General features: G+C 29.3%; 1 protein-coding gene across 3 annotated transcripts in view; it reads right to left on the reverse strand.

The window, feature by feature from the left end:
- The window catches only part of LOC107451053 (uncharacterized), a 265442-nt gene that overhangs the window by 164416 nt on the left and 76895 nt on the right, over positions 1 to 24131 (reverse strand). For all 3 annotated transcript variants that reach the window (XM_087157487.1, XM_087157488.1, XM_087157486.1), the window contains one exon: positions 9446 to 9545. In XM_087157487.1, the coding sequence (XP_087013613.1) occupies positions 9446 to 9545 (100 nt within the window). The remainder of the gene's footprint in view (positions 1 to 9445; positions 9546 to 24131) is intronic.

Here is a 24131-nt window from a genome sequence, read left to right on the forward strand (position 1 = left end):
GTAAATTTAACAAATTCCATTTAGTGTGATTATAGAAAGTAAAGTAATAGTTTTTAGCTAATATTCTGCGAATATATAATTCTGGAAAAGTTTTAAAAACACCGTATAAATGAAACTTCTAAAATTTAGATGATATAAACGGGATAGTAGGAGTTCTAGAAAGGTGAAGGCATAGCTTACATCTAAACTTAATGATCTGACAACTACGATTAAATTTAAATAGCAGTAAAAGCGCTAGGAATTTTTTTATAATTCTGTATAGTGACATAAACTAACATAATTTTTTGCAAAAAATTTCTAAACATACTATTAAAAATATTTTTCCAACAAAAAAGGCCTCCAATTTTGTACATTCATGTATTAATTAAGCTAATGTGACACTAAAAAATTTTTTTAAATAGTGTGTTTCACGTTGTAAATAAGAATAATGGTATGAAGTTTAAATTGGTGGCTTACTTGCTGACACCCTTAGCAAATTGCCGCAATACATAAGTTATATTATTTAGTTAAAGACATTTAAGAAGAGCAGTTTAGTGTTTTGATGTCTGCCCAAAACATAACGGACGAAGTCACACTATTATTTTAACAAAAAACTGATTTAAAATAAACACTTTCAGCTTATTTCCCTCCTTTAAAATAATTTTTCAAAAGTTTAAGGCCGGGATAGCCTGGTCGTTAGGGTGCTGGGCCCATGTCCGAGAGTTCGTGGGTTCGAACCCGGCCGGCCGAAGACTCTCCGTGTAGTAAAGTGACTGATGTACGTTAAATCTGTCTAGTAGCAAAGGTCCTCCATGTTCCCATAACAAATCAATACTTCTAGGGGTATTGGATTAGAGATCGATCGTTCTCTGATTCAGGTCAAAATTACGATCTGTGGATGAATGAATGGTCGTCGAATTCTTAGCCATAGATGGCGCCACTGGAAAACAAGAGCAATCTCACCCTCTTTGCCTAAACAGGCATACGTCAACAACAACAAGAGTTTAAGTATTTTCTAGTGTCTTTATAAATTATCTATTTACAAAAATTTATTATCACTATAAAAATCCTTTTACAAGAAAAACATGCACTGATTAAAATGTATGATCAAAACTACCAGAATATGGTAAAATTTACCATATTCTGTCTCTATGGGTACTCTAAAAAGCTCGAAAATTTTTACTGAAGCGCTTTGGTAATGATGTTGGTTAAGTCAACAATAAAATACCGTTTTTTAATAAGTGATAAAATCTGGTAATTTTATCACGATACCTATGAGCATTGTATAAACATCAACAATTTAGTGCTATTTACTTATCCATTTTGCAATATTCACTAAATGTGTGGTAATAAAGATTATAGTTTTTAAAGCCAGAATTTCTGGTAAACAAATACCCGGCCATACGAACAGGAAGATTACCAAATGAATTGTTCAAGTACCGTTTATTTCGGTTTTATTTATCGGAATTATGTTGCTTCTTTTAATGGAAATATCATAATTATACAGAACGGTAAATTTATCAGAATTCTTTCTCTGTATGTGATAGTTCCAAAAATGTAGCATGCACATTGACAAGATATTTTTTCCTATAAATTTATTGTTAACGATAATTGATTTATTGTCTGATGTCCTAAAATTTAATGAAAATATTTGATCCTAATTTTTCTATTATCCTTAGAGATAGCTAGTAATTATAAGATAGCTAGTAATTATAAGATAGCTAATTTTATAATTTTAATTGGTGTTTTATAATTAAGACAATTCATCTCTTAATTTCGGTTTTTCTAAAGGAATGCCACTGAAAAGCAGTGTAAAAATAAAATGAAAAAAGAAAAATACTTTTCGTTTATGAAGTATTTTATTTTGAAATTTTCAAAAAAATCTCTATAAATTTTACACGACTTTCTTTAAAATATTTAACGAGGTTAGCGTTTAAAAAACTTTCTCAGTCGAAGTTTTTATGAGTTTAAAACGTTACAGAAATGACGTAAGTCATTAGGTTATCATGCGTTTGATGTTAACACCGAAGAAGAAGAAATTTTCTTTTAATATCACAAAATTTAAAAAGTTTCCTAATCTATGTAAAAGTATTTTATCGAAGGAATAAAAATGTAAGTTTTTAGAGCTTCAAATGTTTAAAATATTTTTAATATTTTGAAGCAAAAAGGGATATAGAAGAAAGAAATTTAAAATTGAACAAGTTGAAAAGAAAAATTCTATTTTAATCAATATTTCAAAGTAAATTTTCCTGCAAAAGTATTAAAAAAATCATTATTGCTGTTTAAACCGAAATAATTATACATGCGTTAAACTTTTTCATTTTTTAACTAAAATATATATATCCCATTTCTACCATGAAAGGATTTTTAAAGATAAAAATTAATGGATCATGTTACGTGGTAAATAATAAATAAAGAAACATTGCTGTATAAGGTATTACTCAAATTATAATTTAATTTTGTACTTCTGATTTTTTTTCATAAACGTTGACGAATAGTTCAAAAAGTTTTATATCATTTAATTAAAGGTTTCTTTTACCAATACATCTAAAAAATAAGTAATTATTTACAGTTATGATAGTTAAAAACTTTTCTTTTAAAAGACCGAGCACAATATTTAAAAGAAATCATTTGAGTAGTTGTTAAAGGATAAAAACTCAAAAATATGACTCTTTTTAAATTTATAATTCAAGAAAGATTCAACTAATTTTATACAAATATTGTATTTTGTCATTTGGAATTAACTAGCATGAAAGGAAAAATTTATATGCCTTACCATTCAAACTTTTTTTCAACCGTAATTAAATAATAAAAAAAAGTTGTTAAAAATAAATTTTTGTATGGAAGTATAATTAGGCAAAATAAATTTTTTAATTACTTGCAAAAAGTTTCCAATTCGTTAGGAAAAGTTTCAAGAACTTGGAGAAACATGCAGTAACTGAAACTCACATTAGAGGATTAAAAATTTCCATCAGTCTCTTAACTGAACTATTAAGATAACATTTTCTAGATCACGGTTACTCCTCTATCTCCCCTAATATTTTTGTAATCAAAAATGCAAATCTGCCGAAATAAAAGATATGTTTTATTCATAGAATGTACTAGTCATAGAATGTAGAATATATTACTAGTGTGCAATTTTGCAACTTTACTCTTCTATGGCGCGATCATTTGGTGTGAGTTACGGCCTATCTGAGGAGTGGATTTCCATCTTAACATATCTGATGTCCTTGTTTTACTGTTCTTAATGTTAAGTATTTTTAGATCTTCTTCAAGGCAATCAATATACGGTAGCATTGGTAGTCCTCCAGCTCAAACACTTTATGGTTTAGCCATAAAAACCTTTCTTACATACTGCCGAGATGTCTTGCTCATTTTAATCTTTGTATTATATCGAATTTCACAACATCTGATTCTATATTGCGCTTATGCAGTTGTGAATTTGTTCCATGCCAAGTGCCATCATTTTGCATTCCTTAAAACTTTATTATTAGTTAACCTTAATTAATTGATGTTTTTGAGATCTACCTTATAACCGTTTAAACTGGCAACTAGTACATGGTAATTTAATCATTGGAACAAAAGTTGTTTTGAATGATATCTTTTTTTTTCAATCTCATTGTGCCACTTTTTGGTAAGTGCTGACCATGAAGGTGCAGGCTGCTTCAGTGGCTCTTAAACCAGTGTTTTATTTGATTTTTACCAAAACTTAGTCATACTTATAATAAGTGACAGTGAAGTTACTTATATAATAAGTGACGTTACTTATTCATGCCTTATCCTTACTTATAATAAATGACATTGATGATAACCTAATGGCTGCTAGTATGAGCTACCAAGGAAGCCGTTAAGATAAAATCAAAATGAAAAAAAGAGTTTATCTAAAGCAAATAAAATGTTTTCAACCTCAAATCCTTACAACAAATTTCATTGTACTGCATTAACATACACTTACAGTTACATTTACTGTATTACCATGTTTTTCCTTGCAGTACTCTTACTTACCCTAATATAACCTGAAGTAAACTATTCTCCTCTACGCTAACCCAGTACAACCTACTATAATCCAACTACACTAGACCTACTGATTCCTAGCACAAAAATTTTAATTATATTAGTATCAGATTTTTTAAACAAAAGAGAATATATCAGAATATATTCCTGAGAATATATCAGGTTTACTCCAGGTTACAGGCAAAAATCAATAAAGCTTAAACCTAATGGTTTTATTCAAAAAAGATGAAATCCATAAGTAACTCCATAAAAACATAAACCTAATTTCTTTGGGAAAAAATAAGGTTTTTATCAAAAATTTGAATGTTTTTATTATTTAAAATAAACTAAGTAAAACTGTATGAAGTAAAATAGCAGTAAGTACAGTTCAGATTATTTTATAGCAGTTTTTCTTCAATATTGAATCAAGCTATACTCTTTTTGTTGTCTTTAACACTAGAAGCGCCGTTGTGCTCAGTTTGATCATTTTTTTGCCATTTCGTATGTCATTTTTGAAGCTCATATCTTTTTACTTTTTCTAAATTGTTTTCAAGTAAACTCTAACAAACTTCCACGCCTTTCTGCTGATTAGTAAAATAAATAATTAAAAAAATACCTAAAACAGCCAAAAAGGGTCATTTTGACCCTAATAAGAAAAATTTTCACTTTTACAGCTTTATGTTTGTTTTTGATTTTGTAGAACTGAAAACTATATGAAGATGAATTGAAGAACGGAAATTAGGGCCCAGCGTGTTAAAAAAAATGTCACGCACAACATTTTTCGTGACCTTATAAGATATCTTACTACTCGATTACCGAAGTAACTTAGTGGAGTTCCTATTGAACTATAATTTCATTATTGCGCTTGGAAGAAACCATTTATGTACTTGCTGATAATAAACAGTTATATTTGTTACAATCCTGGACAAGAAAGTATTGTTGCGGAACTGTTATTGTCACGTAAGTAATAAAAGAAAATTTTTGTATGACCTTCAAGTAACACGTCTTTGAGGACAACTGATATAAAATCCCCCAAAAATTGTTTTGAATGGCTATCTTTGTTTGTGCAAGGGGGAAAATGGGAAATTGAGTTGCAACTTGGGGAAAGTATAGTGCTCTAATTATGGTTCCACTACTAAACTCCAGGCTCAGCGGGATTAGTGTGTTTTGCTTCAGTAAAACTTGCAGATGAATTTTTTTCGCAAAAATACAAATTGCAGGGATACTACGCTTGAGGAAGAGAAAATTCCTTCCTAATTTCAGTTTCCCTTTTTCGTCATGACATTTATCATTTGTACTGCCAGATGTAAACTTTCTACTTACTATATAGGTGCAAAAGAAAAAGAAAATTATAATTCTGAATAGTATTTATGCGAATGTGTTTGCAGACGATGGCACAAAGTAGAAGAAAATCACTATCACTTACTACAATAGTACGAAGTATGATGCAGGCTTAGCAGATTAGGTGTTGAAGAATTGTTTTACAAGAGGTGAAAGATGCAGACGTCTTGCATTTCTTCCCAACGTTTCTTATATTGCTGTCCTCAATGCTTACATTGTTTTCAATTAATCATTCGCCCCCCCCCTCCAAGTACTCAATGGGTATTCCTCTGGTGTTTGCTGAGGAGTTGCAAAATAGTTTTTTGCCCCTAATTTATTAAATTCTTTCTCCAAAATACAAGAAACATACCTTTTAACAGAGTAAGACACTGTATAAAATGAATACTAGTTATAAGAAATGCTAGAAAACAATTTTCAATGTTTTATCCGCCACTTTCACGTCCACGCAAATGCCTAACTAAAGATGGAACTCAACAGTTTGAAACATATTGTGTGCTAATGCGTATTACTTATATTCATGTCGTTTGTTTATTTTTATACTACTTGCGCTCTTTCGAAAGAATAATCTGTAATACAATATCACATTATATTGCAATATTATCATTGCGTTAATAAAAAAAGAAAAAAAAACTTTTAAAATATAGTATTTTCAACAACATTCATCATTTAAAATATCAATTAATTTGAAATAACCGCAATTTATTATGAGGGTCAAATTGACTTGGAATGGCGGATTCAGGTCCAAAATCCGGCTGCTCTAACGTTAAATATATATTCGCTACGGTAAAATAGCATTCGAATTGTAGCTGTCAAGTGATTAGCGTACAAATTTTTTTTAATTATAATTAACTAAAAATAAATAGTTATAATATAGAAAGAGGGTTATCTATTCCTAATCTATTGAGAGTACAAATTAGTTCAGTCCGTTTTTAAAAGATGGCTTTGGCCGTTGTGAATGTTTCATAATAGTGATAGCTGGTTTCGATGGTTTCAGAGAGGTTAGACATCTGTCAATAATATTCAGTTTATATCACTTTGAGTTTCATACAAAACCCCTGTTTTTTAATTTGTTGAATATGTCAAATTTTGTGGTAACTAAACTGCATTTGAGGGAGGTTTTATGTTTCTGACTTAATTTTAAGAAAAGTGCGGCTGGAGCGCATCGAATGCTTGTAGAAGCTTATGGTGACAATGCTCCAACTGATAAATAATGTGGGGAATGGTTTCGGCGTTTTAAGAATGGTGAATGTAGAATGGTGTTGCATACTATGTGCTGCTACAACCTGGCGATTCCATTACGGGTGATCGGTATAGGCTACAATTGATTCGTTTGAACCGTGCATTACGAGAAAAACGGCCGGACTACGATCAAAGACATGACAAAGTTAATCTTCTGCTTGATAACGGTCGGCCTCATGTCGCAAAAGTCGTAAAAAATTATTTGGAAACGCTCAAATGGGATATTTTTCCACACCCGCAATATTAGCCGGACATTGCTCCTTCTGATTATTGGTTGTTCCGACGGATGCAGCATGATTTTACGGATCACCGGTTCACTTCTTTCGCAGAAATCGAAAATTGACTCCTAACTTGGATCGCCTCAAAAGGCGAGACATTTTTTCGAGATGGAAATCGAAAAATTGCCTGAGAGGTGGGGAAAGATAATAGCCAGCGATGGGTAATACTTTGATTAATCTGTTCGTTCATTTTGTTCTGAAAAAACGGACAAAAAAACGGACCGAATTAATTTGTACTCCCAATAATTCATGAGTAAAATGTATAGGAATCACTATTTTCTTTATTGAAAGTATAATCATAAAACACGAATCTAATAAATTATCCAGCTCATTAGTCTGAAAATATTAGCAAGGTTTTCGAAAAACATAATTATATTTTAACTTTATTATTTAAGTTTATAACTATTATTTTTTATGACACACATTAAAAAGACACTTTTTTTAATTCAACAAAAAGTTTCTCATTTGGAATTATAAAACATCCTCAATCTAAGTTTGCACGTACATTAGATGACTTAGAAGCGAAACAATTTAAGGAAAATTAGAATTCAAAACCAAGTAACGAATTAGCATAATGTCGTGCAATTTTCATTATTTTCAAAAATACTCAATTTCTTTTAAGCCACTCTCACAAATGCCTTTTTGCTACAATTCAAAAATATTTGCATTATTATTAGATAAAACAGATTAAAAATATGCCATGAAATAATTATCTTTGATCTGATGAGTTTTGAAATTTCGTGAAAGTAAGATTATCTTCAAAATGTTTTTGTGTGATTCTATAGAAATTAGCATAATAAACTTTAAAGCACGCACAAGGGAATTTTAATTGGATATCACTCTAAAAACATGATTATCGATCAACTTTATAAAACTCCGTCTGTTTTCACAGCGTTGTTATTACGAAATTAATTCAAAGTTAGAAAAGACAGCAATGTTTATTTCGACCAACTGTTAACTAAAATGAAGAATATTAATATAAAAAGTGTGTGTAAACGAAGTTATGCAGGTTTTATTAAAAAATGATTGGTTATCGTAATTGGGATAGTTAAGGTTGTCTACAATATTCAAGATTATTGTTATACTTCATAAAACTTAGTGTATTTTCGTATTTCTATTATTTATGATTAATTTGAAGTTTCCATTAACAATTTTATAACCGTCGTTTTACTTCCGACCCAATTTTGGGTTTATGACTACTTATGTTCTACTCCGTAGCCTTGTAATTTTGAACCCAATCCAGAAGACAAGGAAATTCCTGGATCAAGTATTGGGAGAAATTTTGCCTTCGTGGAAGACTTTTGGGCAAAACTAATCCGAATTTGAGTTACATAGAGAGGAAAACCACGAAAGCCTATAACGCTAGCCTGCTGGCAAGGGGACTCCAACCCATTATCCATCTACCACTCAGGATAATTTAAGGCAGCTCTGTGGTCGTGGCGAGCCAGGTGCGGAATTCGTATTAACCTGCCATCGCTCAGACTCGTATCCGGTTCACCTCATTGAAAGGCAAACGCTCAATCCCCTGAGCCACCACGTCTCTCCATTGACAATTATGCTTATTTCTGTAACTAATTAAAACTAAATGGTATTAAAAAGTAACTTATTTACGAAATTGCGCATGTATCACCCAAACAAGGCTGAAGGAAATTGGTCGAATAATTCTTGGATAATTGAATTTCAAATTTACGACATTTTTTTTTTAAAAATTTATGACTCAGTGACTATTGGTACAATTTCACTCAAACTTTAGTATATTTCCATTTATAATTACATGCTTTGAATTGATGGCAATTTTTTTTTTTTGCCTTACAATTCAAACTTATTTTTACTATTATTAAAATACTAAAGCCCAGAGATTCAGAGCAATGCTGCCGAGAGCATCAGAAGGGGGAAGTTCATCTAGGTGGATCAACTGATCATCACAATCAACTAATCAGGATACATACAGACCAAACATACCTAACAGAATATTAAACCAATCTCTTAAACATGCATTTTGGTCTGTATTCATTTTTTAAACTGGCATTTTTAGCTATGCCTAATCTCTTAAACACGCATTTTGAGCTATGTCCATTCTTTTAAACACGCATTTTGAGCTATGACCAATCTCTTAAACACCCATTTTAAGCTATGTCCATTCTCTTAAGCACGCATTTTGAGCTATGTCCATTCTCTTAAACATGCATTTAAAGCTATGTCCAGAATAAAAATCTCTCCGACGAAATACTTCAGATTTAACAGAAATTGTTTGAAAACATCGAATATAAAGTAAACCATATTATCAGAATTACATTCTATGTAATATCCGGATTCAGACAAAGATATACAACTTTCTTTTCGAGGATTAAGCCAGCAGAAAATAACTTCGAAAAGTACTTCTATAGCCCAACAGAAATAGTTAAAGACTGCACATTTTGTTTCGTTTTTAAAACAATTGCTGAATAAATAAAAGGCAGTAGTCTTTTTCTCTTTCCTATTATAAGATGACTTTCAAAACGAGTTTCCAGGTTTGTTTGTTTTTTTTCTCCTCTTTGCTGCTGAATGCCAGAATTTCTTATCCGAAAAAAGTTTTTATTGTTTTTTTTTGTTGTTGAAATGGGTAAGAAACTTACTTGTGGTTTTTCGTGACCGAGTCTTGTTTGTTGTGACTTGTCGGTCATATTGGGTGGAGGGATTTTACTGTCATCTTCTTTTCTACTCTTTTTGTGGCATCTGTAAGAGAAAAATTAATTAAAATTGTTCTTTTTTTGAATTTCGCTGTAATTAGTTTTGTTGAAGGGTAAAAAATACTGTTACAGACACGCATTTGTCTTAAATAAAAAAAAAAAAAGATTTCTTAAATTTTCTGCGTGCCTTTTTGTCCATTAATTTTTTTATCACTATTGTTAAACCCTAAAAGTTTGGGTATTTCTAATTGATTTTCTTTCTGATGATGTAAAACACAGATAGGAGTAGATAAATGGAGAGAAAAAATACTGTTACAGACACGCATTTATCTTAGATGAAACATCATTCATTAAATTTTCTACGTGCCTTTTTGTCTATTAATTTTTTTAGTACTATACTGTTCAACCCTAAAATTTTGGGCATTTTTACGTGATTTTTTTTCTGGTGATGAGAAACACAGATAGGAATAGATAGATGGAGAGAAAAAATACTGTTATGGACACGCATTTGTCTTAAATGAGAACACCACTCCTGAAATTTTCTGCGTGCCTTTATGTCCGTTAATTCTTTAAGTATTAATGTTGAACCCTAAAATTTTGCGTCTTTCTACATGTTTTTTTTTTCTGATGATGTAAAACATTGATAGGAGTAGATAGATGGAGAGCAACAGTGCTGATTACAGTCAAGTGGTGAAAACTTAGGGTGTAACAGGCTGTAGTGCTCAAGAGGAATAAAAGGTAAATATTAAAAAGATAAATACCAAGATTTTTTGGTACGAAAGGATTGATTTATGAAAAAAATAAGGGTTAAAACTGTGAGAATATAATATTTTTAAACTTTGTTGATCACTTTGAACCATAGTATCACGCAATTTTGCTGCAAGTTAAATAGGATGTGGTTCAAAGTACGGATATCCTAGTACAGCATTGAACCAAGTTTCTTTAAAAATGTATTTAAAGAAAAGTAAATATTGAAATGATAAATAACATATTTTTAACATATACAGTGCGTCCACACAAAAAGCGGACCATCCTGTTTAACTTTTTATCTAATGATTCGACCTTCACGTTCTAGAACTTAATCTTAATGGTTGAAGGGGGTGAGCTCGAATATGCTAATTATTTAGCTCATACGATATTTTAAGTTACAAAATCAGGCAAAAAGACGTACTTTCTCTGAATAAACTTACAATATTTCGACGGATTTGGATTTCTGATCATCAAAATATAGGGGGTAGCCGCAATCTGGAAAATATGGTCCCCATAGTTTGATCAGGAGAGCGATCCAAAGCTTGGACCCTTTAATGCGAATTTTACTTTTGAGCATTTCTCCATCTCGAGAAATTTCTAAGCGAATTTAAACATTTTTACACACAATTACAAAATTTATTTATCCAAAAGTAATTCTATGCTAAAAATATATTTAAGTAGATATTTATTATTTTTAATTTTTTTTATTTAATCATAGTCAAAAAAAATTTAAATTGTACGGTATACAATTTTTTACATCAGTTTAAAGAAGTTAATTTTGCATGGTGAAATACAAAATTTTAACAAAATCGGCTAGAGAAAACAAATTTTAAATATACAACTTTTTTTAAATTCAATTTCTCAGGAACTATTCGATGGATTTCGCACAAATTTTATATTTTGCCATGGAAATTGTATCAGTACAAGAGGAGGATTTTATATATATAGAAACGATTAAAACGGTTAGAATATGACCACTTTCAATTATAATATCGTAAAAAGTTACTGCGACTTTAATATGGTACCAATTTAAACCCTATCATCGCATGGTACTAACTTAAACAGTATTATCTCAAAAATTCGATTACACGATATTACAGTTCAATTTAAATGAAATCAAGATTCAATTTAAAATTTTATTAATGTTGTAGAGGGAATTTGAAAGATGGGGTTCAAAACACGGTATCCTGAATCTCTATTTCCCCATTGACAAATTTTATTATGAAAAATTTCAAACATAGCATTGATTTAAATTACTAAATGTTCTCTGAAATCTTTACTTAATTCTGAAATCGGAACTACAATCGGAATATTTTATCTGGAAGGCCAAACTACAACAAGAATTCGTTTTCTTTCTTAAGTCCAGATTACCATTAGAATATTTTCTTTGAAATCAAGACTACACTCAGAATATTTTTTTCTGAAATCTAGATTGCAATCGAAAAATTAAATCTGAAATAACCGATATCTTTTTGTTTTCAACTAGCTATAAGCGAAGCGAATAATATTTTCTTGGAATATTAACTTTCCGTCAAAACTAATAAAACGGATTTAATGGTATCTGTCGACTTAAAACAGAGAGTAAAAGTGATTGTCCAACTCTTGACAAATATCTTTCAACTCAAACGTTTATTTTAAAATAAACATAGTATTTATATTATAGCATAAAGAACATGAAATAATGATAAATTGGGCTTTTCTTGAAAACAAATGGTTACTGAGGAATAATATCTACAACTTAGAATAACTACTATGATAACGAGATTATTAAACTTATTTTACTGCTTTGATACTTGTTTAACACGAAAATATTCAAGGTTATTAGGATGGTCTAAATTTTCAGGTTGCGACTTATACCTCATAAACCATGATTTAGGGTAGGACTCACAGGCAATATCTCCATAGAAATCTCCATGTAAATTATGGATTCACTGAAAATATTACATTCAAATTAAAAAAATGGGTTCATGTCTAATTTTTGAAGTTTTATAATTGTAATAATGAGAACTAATTTATTGTTTTTAACTTTACTCATAACCACTCTTAAACTAACTGAATCAAAAATTTAATTACGTTTCTTTGAATTAGGGACGCTCCGCCAACATCGCGTTCCTGCCCACACTAGCCCCGACCAATTTTATTATATTGTAAATATTAGTAATAATATAATTGTAAATATTAATAATAATATAATTGTAAATATTAATAATAATATAATTGCAAATATTAATAATAATATAATTGTAAATATTAATAATATAATTGTAAATATTAATAATATAATTGTAAATATTAATAATAATAATCTTAAAAAGCATTTCTTAAAAATAAATAAATCTAACAAAATAAAAATCTAGTTAAACTCGACAATTTATGAGCTAGCAAGTGCAAAAATGATTCGAAGTACTTAAAATTTCTTTCCTGGGAAGTAACAAACTGGGAAACAAAATGGTGTGGAAAATTCTCAAAGCTTAAATTAATCGCCAAGTTTTAAAAAAAATTAAACTTTTCAAAAGTAATTTTAAAGAATAATTATTTCAGCAATTTTTCTGAAGTTGTGAGGATGATCAGTATGGCATTAATAGTTTTTGTTTATTAAATTATATAACTGTAGTAATCCATATGTATGCTATATTTCATGAAAACTCATCAAAAAGTAATTAAATATTATTTATTATTGGTGTTAAGCGAAAGCATATTCCAATTTTTTTTCGAATTATCATGAAATGTAATATGACACCTGGTTGAGTTATAAAACCAGCATTAAATAATACTAAGTGATTCCGGATTTTCAATCTAACGAAATATCTTCAGGAAACATCGACATTTTAAATATAAAGCGATATTTTATAAATTTGACTAATTAACGTTAATTTTAAATTGATAAATATTTTCGTTATCGGAATTAAATTAATAAGCACTTAGGATATTGCTTTATTTAATAATTATTGCGAATTCTTTTTCTTCGGTATTTATAAATTTTAATAATGATCGCAATATTATCGATAATTATCATAAAACACGATACTTATAACACATCATGAGAATAGGTTTTGAAAAATAAGTTTGAAAATGCTTAAAATTATCGATATTTTACGATAAATTGATATATCGCTCACCTCTTGTTCACAATTTGTTTAAAATTATCTAATATACAGTTCGCTTAAAGTTATTCGCTTGTTTCTTTTTTTATAAAATAAACCAAAATATTATCAAATCAACAGAAAGTTTAATAGCTAAAGAAAAGTTTATATATCGTTTTTTTTCTTTATTTACAAGGTAATTTACAAAAAATAATTGCAAGTGCTGATGTTTCATAGCAACTATCTGGGTTTTACGTGTTTAGACCTTAAGCGAAAACTTAATAAAATGCTAAATGACCTAGTAATTTGTTTTTGTAGATTAAATTCTTTTGACTTTTACTATCCAGTAGTTTTTTTATGACTCGAGCTAAATTGAATTTTGTGTTTTATAGCAAAGAAAGAAGTAGTAGACATTTCTTTCATTTTATACACTTAAAAAAACATTTTAAACTGAGTAAACTGAATTTCTCGCTTACAGATACTTATGTTGCACTTTTTTAAATTGCATAAAAGAATCGGGTGTTAAAAAGCTATTCTCATTTTTTGTTAAAGTTAAAAATTAGAAATTTTAAAATGAGCTATAAATAAATTATATCCCATATCACGATTAAGAAATAAATAAAAATCATATAAAGTCTGAAATGTGAGGGGAAAGAATAATCTTAACAAAATTTAAAAAATACAACATGTAGATCAAATTTGTATTTTAACCTAACAATAAACTTATATTCAAAAATTATTATAGCTATATTTAAAAAACTAAGCTGCTTTCCCCCTGCTCTCTCCTCTCACCTACAAATCGTAACTTTTTCTCATTCATCGTTTTTTTTTAAAGTCGGTATTTTTTAAAAAATATGCAAAGATGACTTTATTGAAAGACATCAGATGGATTTAAAATGTACAATTATTATAATTTTATGCAAGGCCATTTCGTAGCCTTTGTTAATAATAACGAAATAAACATTTCCCTATATTTAAAAAAATAATCAACCGTATATTTGAAACAAAAAACAACTTTTGTATGGAAAATGTGTGATATAATAAGAAAAAAAAATACGAAATACTTTTCTTCAACGATCATGTATCGTTACAACAGTTCAAACACCAAAATGTCTTTTATCTCTCCTGAATTAAGATTTTTATCGTTTTAAAATTTTTAATGTAAATATTATGATTTATTTTTGGTAACATATAATCTCTCTCTCCAAATATTTTTTTTTGTATATGTGTTGTATTTGGTTTGAATATGTGTTTTTTTTTGTGTATGTATTTTTTTGTATATGTGCACTTGTTTCTTTATTTTAAAAAAATCAAAATTAAAAAATATAGCTGGCATTATTTTATAACCGTAAGTTTTATTTTTAACAAAATTGCACCAATACAATTCTGGAGTTAACTTTTTTTTTTGGTTTTTGATATGTAGTTTAGTACTATACATCTGTCTGTTTTTAGATATTTGAAGAATATCTTTGCTTTTGAGATTGGATGATGCGAAAATTTTTTCAATATTTGGTCGATTTTCTTGAAGGCAAACAAAACCTAAAGAAAATTTTAAAAAATGCACAGTATTTAATTTCGTATTCAAAATTACTAATTGCCTAAATTTATTGCTTTACATTTTTGAGAGGAAAAAAATCTAGTTTCTCAATCTAGTAAAATTGCTCCCCTACCTTTTTTCCGAAGATAAAAATTTCGATTGTTGGTGAATAATAAATTATCACACACGTATACATCACACAACTATGACCAAGCACTTAATTCCTTTTTTCAAGACTATCTCGTAACAGGTTTTTAGGTTTTGGCTTGGTAGGATGGCATGGACAGTGTCAGATTTGGTCTCACTCTTTCCACACTTCCTCAACACTGCAAATGAAAGATCTTTCAGCTATCACAGATTTAACGTGTTACCTTACTGCATATAAACGCCGGTAGTTAAGCCGACTGCCAGGATCGAAATTTCGATTCCCAGCCCGCTACTAGAGATAGTCCATCATTAAAAAAATTTCAATAACAAAAAAATCAATAAAATTAAAATCAAAAATCTAAGTTAGTAAGTTAACTGTTTACACATTAAGCAAATGGGGTAAAAGATTCATAGCTGTTTCGAAGAAAATTTTTTTATTCATTATCAAAGCTTAAATTACGTTAAAAACATAAGTGACTAACATATATCTGTTTTTCAGATTAAACATATACTAACACCTTCCTGAATTAGGTATATCAGAATGAATGCATCAAAAATTACATGAAAAAAAGTATACAGCTGTTTTGATTCTATGTATGTATACAAGCATTTTTATCTCTCTGTGCAAAAATTCTAATTGAAAAAAAAATTGTTAGGAGATATGCAGCCATTAACTTGCTCTTTATTTTATTCCGTGTATAATGTTATTAAGCTGTACACTTGTTTACAAGTACGCATGCTTACAAGCATGTACTCGAACTGGATGAATGTGATTTAAATCTATGCAGTTTCATATGCTATATGCTTAAACAATCATGCGTCATCCACTCTTCGCAAGTACTCTCTTCAACCATGAGAAATTTAATAGAGCTGTTCAAATAAGTGCTATTAATTAGAAAATAGCAAGGGAATTTCTTCGAAAAACTTTTTTGAATGCTTCTCATTTATCATAAAATAAAATAAAAAATGGTTTTAGGTTCTAAAAGTTTAATGCCTGCCTCTTGAAGCGTTTTAAAATGTTGAATGTCGTCACAAGATAAAATTATTTTTTAATTTTCTTACAGAAATAAATATTGATGCAAAATTTGTAACTGCCGTTTCTAAACTAACTTTTGGCAGCCTCTTAAGGTTATTTGTGGTTCAGTTTCAATTTAACTGTTACATTAAACAGAGGCTATCTCTACAACAATCCCTCCCATTCAAGCCGTGATCTGAGAACACCTTAGCGCGTGTTAACTTTATCCTACATGTTAAGTACTCTGAAACTGTCTAAAACTTTCAAATGTCCACAAATTAAAAAGAAAATACTGTTACTAATTTAATATTTAACAGCTTCTAAAAAAACACATTATTTAAGGTATAGTATCAAAAATTGACTGTTTCAATTGAACTGTAACATTAAACAAGTACTATCCCTACATAAAGTACTCTCATTCAAATTATGAATTTACGATTGTAACTGAGTCCGATGTATTAGCATTTCCCTGCAAGTTTTCAAGCAACCTAAAGTTTATCACAAACACAAAAAAAAAAATCACAAAATTAAAAAGAAAATAATTTTTACAAATTAACATTTGACCTCTTCTTAAAAATTATCGTATTGGCCACACAGTTTCAAAAATTAACAGCTCCAATTTAGCTGTTACATTAAACGGCAACTATCTTTACATCAAGCATTCTTATTCATGTCGTGAGCTGACACCACAAACTTAGTTCGATATATTTACTTCTTCCTGCATGTTAAGTAGTCCACAACTGTCTAAAATTTACCATATCTCATAAAATTTAAAAGGAAAATACTATTTCAAAGCAAATATTTAAGATATTAAACGTCTTAAATGTTGAAAAGTTTCAAAAGTTAACTCTTTCAATTTAACTGTTACATAAAACAACTATCTGCTATACTGTCATTCAAGCCATGATCTGACGACACTAACTTAGTCCGATATGATTTCCTTTCCCGTATGTTATGCAGTCCGAAACGGTCCACGGATAGACTTGCTACTTTTTTGTTCCTCTTTTGCGTCGCATATAAAGGTGGATCGATTTCCGCCTTTGATGTTTGCCTTTAAGGCATTCCACTCGAAACCAGGGGAAGAGAATCTTCGAATTCTTAAGTTCTTCACTAACAAGTTCGTGTCCTAAAGCACTATGACCCGGAAATCAAATTGTTCCCCGGAAAATGTTCATAGACTGTGCCCGTGGCATAGTCCAAGAAACTTGGAAGTTTCTAACTCTTCTCCATAATCATGATATGGATTAGTTAGTAAATCTAATATTGCCAGAAGCATATTTGTTTGTGAATAGAGAAAGTTATTACTAAAAGTAAACTAAAAGTAAGTTATTACTTAAAAATATTGAAAAGACTCCGAGCATATTTTAATAAAGCAAATGACGTAAATATAAAGAGATAATTAAAATCTTTTGTGTATTAAATTATGGTAAAAGTAAGCACTTACAGTTCTATTAAAGACAGTTGAATTAATACTTTTATGGTAAATTTTGACACTAACTTAAATCGATACTTAATTCCCTATTAAGAAGGGCATTTTTTTAAATAACATTGCAATCTTTTGTTTTTATTTCACTGCTAATTTTATTATTTAGGATTCGTATGGTCACAAAGTGTGAAAATTATTGGAAATTCTTATAGCGAGTTGTTTTAACACCTACTTAAATGGATTTTTCTAATTCCCATTTGAGTGAGGGATATTTTATAATAACATTTCTACCCTGTTTATTTTTTAACTATTTTTTTTAAATTTATAGTTGGTGTAATCACTAAAGTATGGCCACAAGGGGTAAAAATAATTCGATACTTTTTTTAACGAGTTTTAACACTAACTTAAATAGATAATTTAAAAATCCCTTTCAAGTGAAGGATGTTTTATGAATAACGTAGCTACCTTTTTTAATTCGCAAGTAGGTTTTTTTATATATGATTTAAGTAGTCACTAAAGTGCAGCCACTAGATCTGAAAATAGCTCATACTTCTAATGAGGAGTTTAATACCAATTAAAATAGATAATTCTAAACTCCCTTTTGAGTGAAGGATATTTTATAACACTTCATCCCTGTTTATTTTTTAACTATTTTTTTTTATTTATAGTTGGTGTAATCACTAAAGTATGGCCACAGGGTGTAAAAATAATTCGATACTTTTTAAGCGAGTTTTAACACTAACATAAGTAAATAATTTTAAAAATCCCTTTAAAGTGAAAGATGCTTTATGAATAACGTAGATACCTTTCCTATTTCGCAAGTAGGTTTTTTATATATGATTTGTGTAGTCACTAAAGTATGGCCACAAGCAGTAAAAATGATTCAACACTTTTATAACGAGTTTCGACACCAACTTAAACGGATAATTCTAAAATCCCTTTTGAGTGAAGGATGTTTTCTAAAAATTATTGTCTATTTCACAAGGTTTTTTATTCATGATTTGTAAAATCACTTAAGTGTGGCCACAAAGAGTGAAAATTATTTATTGCTTTTACAGAGAGTATTAACACAAATTAAAATCGGTAATTCTAAATTCCCTTACGAGTGAAGAATATATTCTAAATAACGTAGCTACCTTGTTTAATACGCCACCAGTTTCTTTACTAGTGATTTGTGCGATCGCTAAAGTATGGCCGCAAGGGTTTAGCGAGTTTTAACACCAACTTAAATGGATTTTTCTGATTTACAGTTGAGTAAAGGATATATTATAATAACATTTTTAACCTGTTTATTTTTCAACTATTTTTATTTATGGTTAGTGTTATCACTAAAGTATGGCCACGAGGTGTGAAAATAAATGATTCAATATTTTCATAGCAAGTTTCAACACCAAATTAAATGGATAATTATAAAATCTCTTTTGAGTGACTGGTATTCTGCAAATAGCATCGCTACTTCATTTTATATTTATTTTTTTATTTATGATTTATTTAATACTTTGCTAATGAACATTTGCCTTTTGTTCTTTTGAAGGGTTTTTTTAGTTTGAACTTTGACTGGAGACCCTAATCACAGGAATGTATTTCATTTATTTATTTCATGGTAAAATAAATCTGCTAGTTATTTTAAAAGAAGCATTAGAAAAAGCATCTATTATAAGAAACCGGTGTTAGTTTATGCATAAACATCATAAACATTAAATAGAATAGAAAATAAAAAATATACTATTTTTCAAATTTTTGACCACTCCACACACAAAAAAATGTAAAAACAAAAAGTTCATCTCCATCGCAAAGAAATTTAATTGAGAAATGATTTAAAGCACTAATTTAATTTTAAATAAATAAAAGTGTCCCTTTCATTTAGGTTAAAGCATTGTAAACAGACTAAACAAAGCACTATTTGTTTTTATATGGATTTTCAAAATCAATCGAACCACTTTTTTTGTTTAATGATTGCGTGGTGTAAGAATCCAACCGATATTTCAACATATAATTTTCAGGAGTTTTATTATTGAAACAATTCTGAAAAATAAGGGAACTAGTAAATAAAAGATACTAGGATTCTCAGTCAAATTGCCATAGTTTTGTGTAGCTGGGTTTTTAGCAGATTCTATTGAAAAGTGCAAAATATCACTCGAAAATAAATATCGGAAAAGAATTTCAATAGTAGCATTATTTCACAATTTTAATATTTATGCTGTGAGTAAAAAGACCATCTATCTCGTTGGATGCGAATGGGCTGATAAGACTGAGGGGGGGGGCGGATTTTTTGCATTTATGCAGATACTTGATCTCTAATCCAGGGGCGGGGACTTGAAATCTGAAATTAGTTTTATCTCTAAGGGTACAGTTTTTTTTTAAAATGACGTTATTAACCTATTTTTTTTGTTAAAAAGTACAAGTTTAAAAACGATATATTTAAGCGTTGTCAAAAAATGTTAAGATGTTAAGAAGTTAAGATGTTGTCAAAAACTTCTAGGGAAGTTAGGCTCCTAGGGGTGTTTCCCTATTATTACCCGTTCAGAAGCATAAAAGGAAATAGTTCAAATACGGAAGTGCCTCTAGTGGCATATGACAATATTTTCGGACATGGATTCCTATGCAATTTTTATCCTCATGATGTGCCCTACCTGAAAGAAGTTTTACGGCAACACTTGCATGACCCCCTCGGAATATATAATGATTTTAATCTTGAACGTTTAGAGAAAAATAAAAATAAAACTGTCCTTTAAAATATTGTAGTTTGGAGACCATGTATGTGTGTTATAAATAATGTATCGCAAGTAAATATTACGCAACTGTAGGACCGTGAAATACTATTATAGCAAGTAAGGAGCAGTGGTGGCTCAATAGATAGAGCGCTCGCCTCCCTACGAGGTGATCATGGTTCGAATTCCAACGATGGCTGGTCGATACGAATTCCACACCCAGCTCGCACCGACCATAGCGCTGACTTAAAATATCACTTAAAATATCCTCAGTGGTAGACGGATCATGGGTTAGAGTCCCCTTGCCGCCTGGCTATAAGTGGGAGATTTTCGTGGTTTTACTCTCAATGTAACGCAAATGTTGATTAGTACCCCCAAAAAGTCCAATTCTCCCATTAATTAATCCAGGAATTTCTTTGTCTTCTGGATTTGGTTCAAAATTGCAAGGCTACGGAGTTAAAGATTGATAGTCGTAAATTCAGAATTGAGTCAGCTGTTCAGAGTTATAAAAATAAAATATAGTATATATTTGTTCCGCATATCGAAAAAGTTTAGCATCCCTTGCCATACATTATGAGTCTTAACCATTAAATTATTATGTTTTTAATCCGAGAAATCTAGTTACTAAAAACAGAAAACTAGTTAATGTATTTTAAGTTAAAAACGACCTCTAAACTTTCTAACTAGCACAAACAAAATCTTAATCAACATGAATTTAAATATTTAAAATAGTTTTTTTTAAAAAAAATACTGAAACTTTAGAAAAGTTTTCTGTTTTTAAACTTCATTTTCAGAGAAAATTTTGGTGGTTTTATTTTTATGATGACGCATATACACCAGGAAGATTGTTCTGTGATAAAATAGTTTTAAAACACCATGAATTCAACTCTTGGCAAGACTCCAACATAGTTTTTAACAGTAGTTTTCGTTTTAAATGAAAGGTTCTTTCAAATGTCATTTCAGTGTCACTTAAGGTTTTGATCATTTACTTGAATCATTTTCATAATTTTTTCAACTTATTGCGAAAATAAATATATGTAGTGCAATTGCATTAAATATACCATATTGTGAGGTATAATATTGAATTTATGGTAGTACATAATATATATTAACACATAAAAATAAATAGAATATTAACTTTTTAAGTTTACTTTTACTTTCTTAATTAATAAATGTATTTGTTTACTTATTTAAATAAGCAAACTGCATGATAATTACGTTGCAAAATTAATTAAATCTATTAATTTTACAGACGACTCTTTTAAGTTTGACTAAAGGAACAGTATGTACACTTAACTATATAAGATTTACTTAATTAGCATCCTTTCAATGTTAATTAAGGTTTTGAACATTTTTTTTTATGAGTTTTATGTTTTCTCTTAAACTTTAGGCTAATATATACATACACTACCCTACAATAAGGGACGAGGCACTTTCAGTCTTTATCGTTTCTTGTAATTTTTCAAGAAGTAGGGGAGAGTGGGGTCAATTGTAACATTTTTTACTTAACTATTTTTAACTAGCAGAAAATCCAATATATTATCAGTATTAATTGACAGACGAGTAAAGTAGACTATTCTCTACTAGAAAAAAAAATGCCTTATTTTAAATGTTATTATATTAGTAATTAACAATTTTCGACAGTCGTGCACTTGTTACAATTGTCCCCACTTACGGGGTCAATTGTAACAGTTCATAAATTAAACAAAAACATAGTTAATTATACATATTATCATAGTTGTGATATATTTTTTATTGATCAAAATAGTAGTGATATTTTAGGAGTAAAAATAATAATGAGCAGAGACCTAAAGGGTTCAACTTTTAACTTTAAGGGGTTAAAAATTTTAGTTTATGCTGTGAAAGGAGACAAATAAAATAATGCACATGCAACATAATATAAATGATATAGGAAACTATTCGTGGTTCTTAAAGAGTTAAGTAATTGTTTGTAAGCATAAGATTATTTATTTTCAGCTGTTACAATCGTCCCTTTACTTATTGTTACAATTGTCCCCAAGACGCCATTTCAGCTTCATTTGTTAAAAAAATGCTAGTTAATTAACTAAACTAATCTTTTTTTTCTGAAATGTTAATTAAGGTGTCCACTTGCATATTCGGTTAATAATTTTTATTGATTTAAACAAAATTACTTCGTTACAATATAATATTCTAATGCCAAAAAAATTACTTACGTAGCGTGAAAATATCTCTTGTGATGTAACTCTTTCAAAAGTACCTAGAAATGGTTGCCAGCAGGGGTGTACATGTAGATTTATTAAATACACCTTGTGCGCCACCTAAGAATCAAATCTAAAACCCGACACTCGAAATTTTTGCTCTGTTACAATCGTACCCTATTACAATTGACCCCACTCTCCCCTACTTAAAGAACGATTTTTTAACATTACATGTGTTTAGATCATGCGATTTCTCATGCGTATTAATGAAATTTGAGACTTTCAGGGGTTTGAGGGAACGACTATAAATTACAAACAAAAATGGGTGTCTTTGAATATCTTACGCCAGAAACTATATCAATAAGCTTTTCTTAGTTGTCCTTCACATAATTTTCCTTTTTCCGCAAAATGTCTTCATTTACTACTCATAAATTTGTTCTTAACGATTTTTTTCCCATGCAACTGCACCTTTTTCAGTTCTAATAGACCCTTTAGCAAGCTATGGATAATTTTTTAGATAACGTAGCTAAAATTTAACAGTAAAGTTTGAACATTTGTAATTAAAATAAAAATGATAAGTGTATTACTTTTTTCGAAATAGTTTTTTCTTTAGGTTTTTTTTTATTTTCTAGTTCCTCATAATTTATAAGGACCTATTTTTACATATAATTTTTACAAAATTCCTTTCTTTGAAAAAAAAAAACGTTTTATGTAAATACTTAATTTAGTCTTGTATTGTTCTTATAAGCTAATAAAATATACGAAAATAAAAGATAATAAAATTAACTAGTAAATGGTAGTTTAACTAGATAAAATATCATACGGGATTTAAACGTCAGATTAGATTTTGAGCATTTAATTTTATCTTTGATCACCTTTGCCGAATAAAAACCAAAATTCAATCGATGTATTATGTACTAATAAGAGGTAGATAATATTTTGTTAGATAATAATGAATATTTAATGTAGTTACTTAGTTTTTTTTTTAGTTTGATTGCTCTTTTTCTACCTTCTAGAATATTTTTTATTAATCTGCTTAAGACATGAATTAAATTATTTCGTTGTTCGGAAAATAATTTCATTTATTTTATGAAAAAAAAGAATAATTAACAATCTAATAGGGAAAAATTATTTTATTGAATTATATATTGTCCATTCTACTGCAATATCTTTTGCCCTTTTTCATGCAGTAGCATGATCCCATACGTATAAAATTTTTGCTCTTTTTTGATTAAAAAAAAACTGATTCAGGGGATTTTCGACCTCTTTGTTTGAAGCAAAAAATTTACAGTTTAAAACATTTTGTAGGGACTTTAACATCGTGATAGATAATCCATTTCTCGTCCCCAGTGATGATGAGCTTCACAAACGGAAAATTTTCTTAACGTTTGAGAAGCAAATCATAGATGCTATGGCACAAAGAACAAAAAGAATCTATAAGTCAAATTTTTTGATTAAAGGTTAAGTTTTGAATGAAGGGTAGAATTCTTTAAATTTTATATCTCAATGATCACACGAGTTGTTCGATTCGCCAGTTTGCTTCAATTAATGCTTTTATTGCATCTTTATTGCGTGATACATCATCGTGCCTTTTAATCAAAATTACCTGATCAAAATTTGGAAACCAGTTTTAGCACTGTCTTACTGCCATTACATCTTCTCTATGCATAACGGATAATTTTTTTTCCGGCAACATTTTTACCTTTTCGATAGCAAAAGGTTAAATATGCCTAAAATTCTGCTTTTCGCTTTCAACACTTCAAAGGGTACCAAAACAGTAACT

Source organism: Parasteatoda tepidariorum, chromosome 2 (assembly GCF_982258835.1).
Source record: "Parasteatoda tepidariorum strain Cologne lab strain chromosome 2, Ptep-v5.0, whole genome shotgun sequence".
NCBI lineage: Eukaryota > Metazoa > Arthropoda > Arachnida > Araneae > Theridiidae > Parasteatoda > Parasteatoda tepidariorum.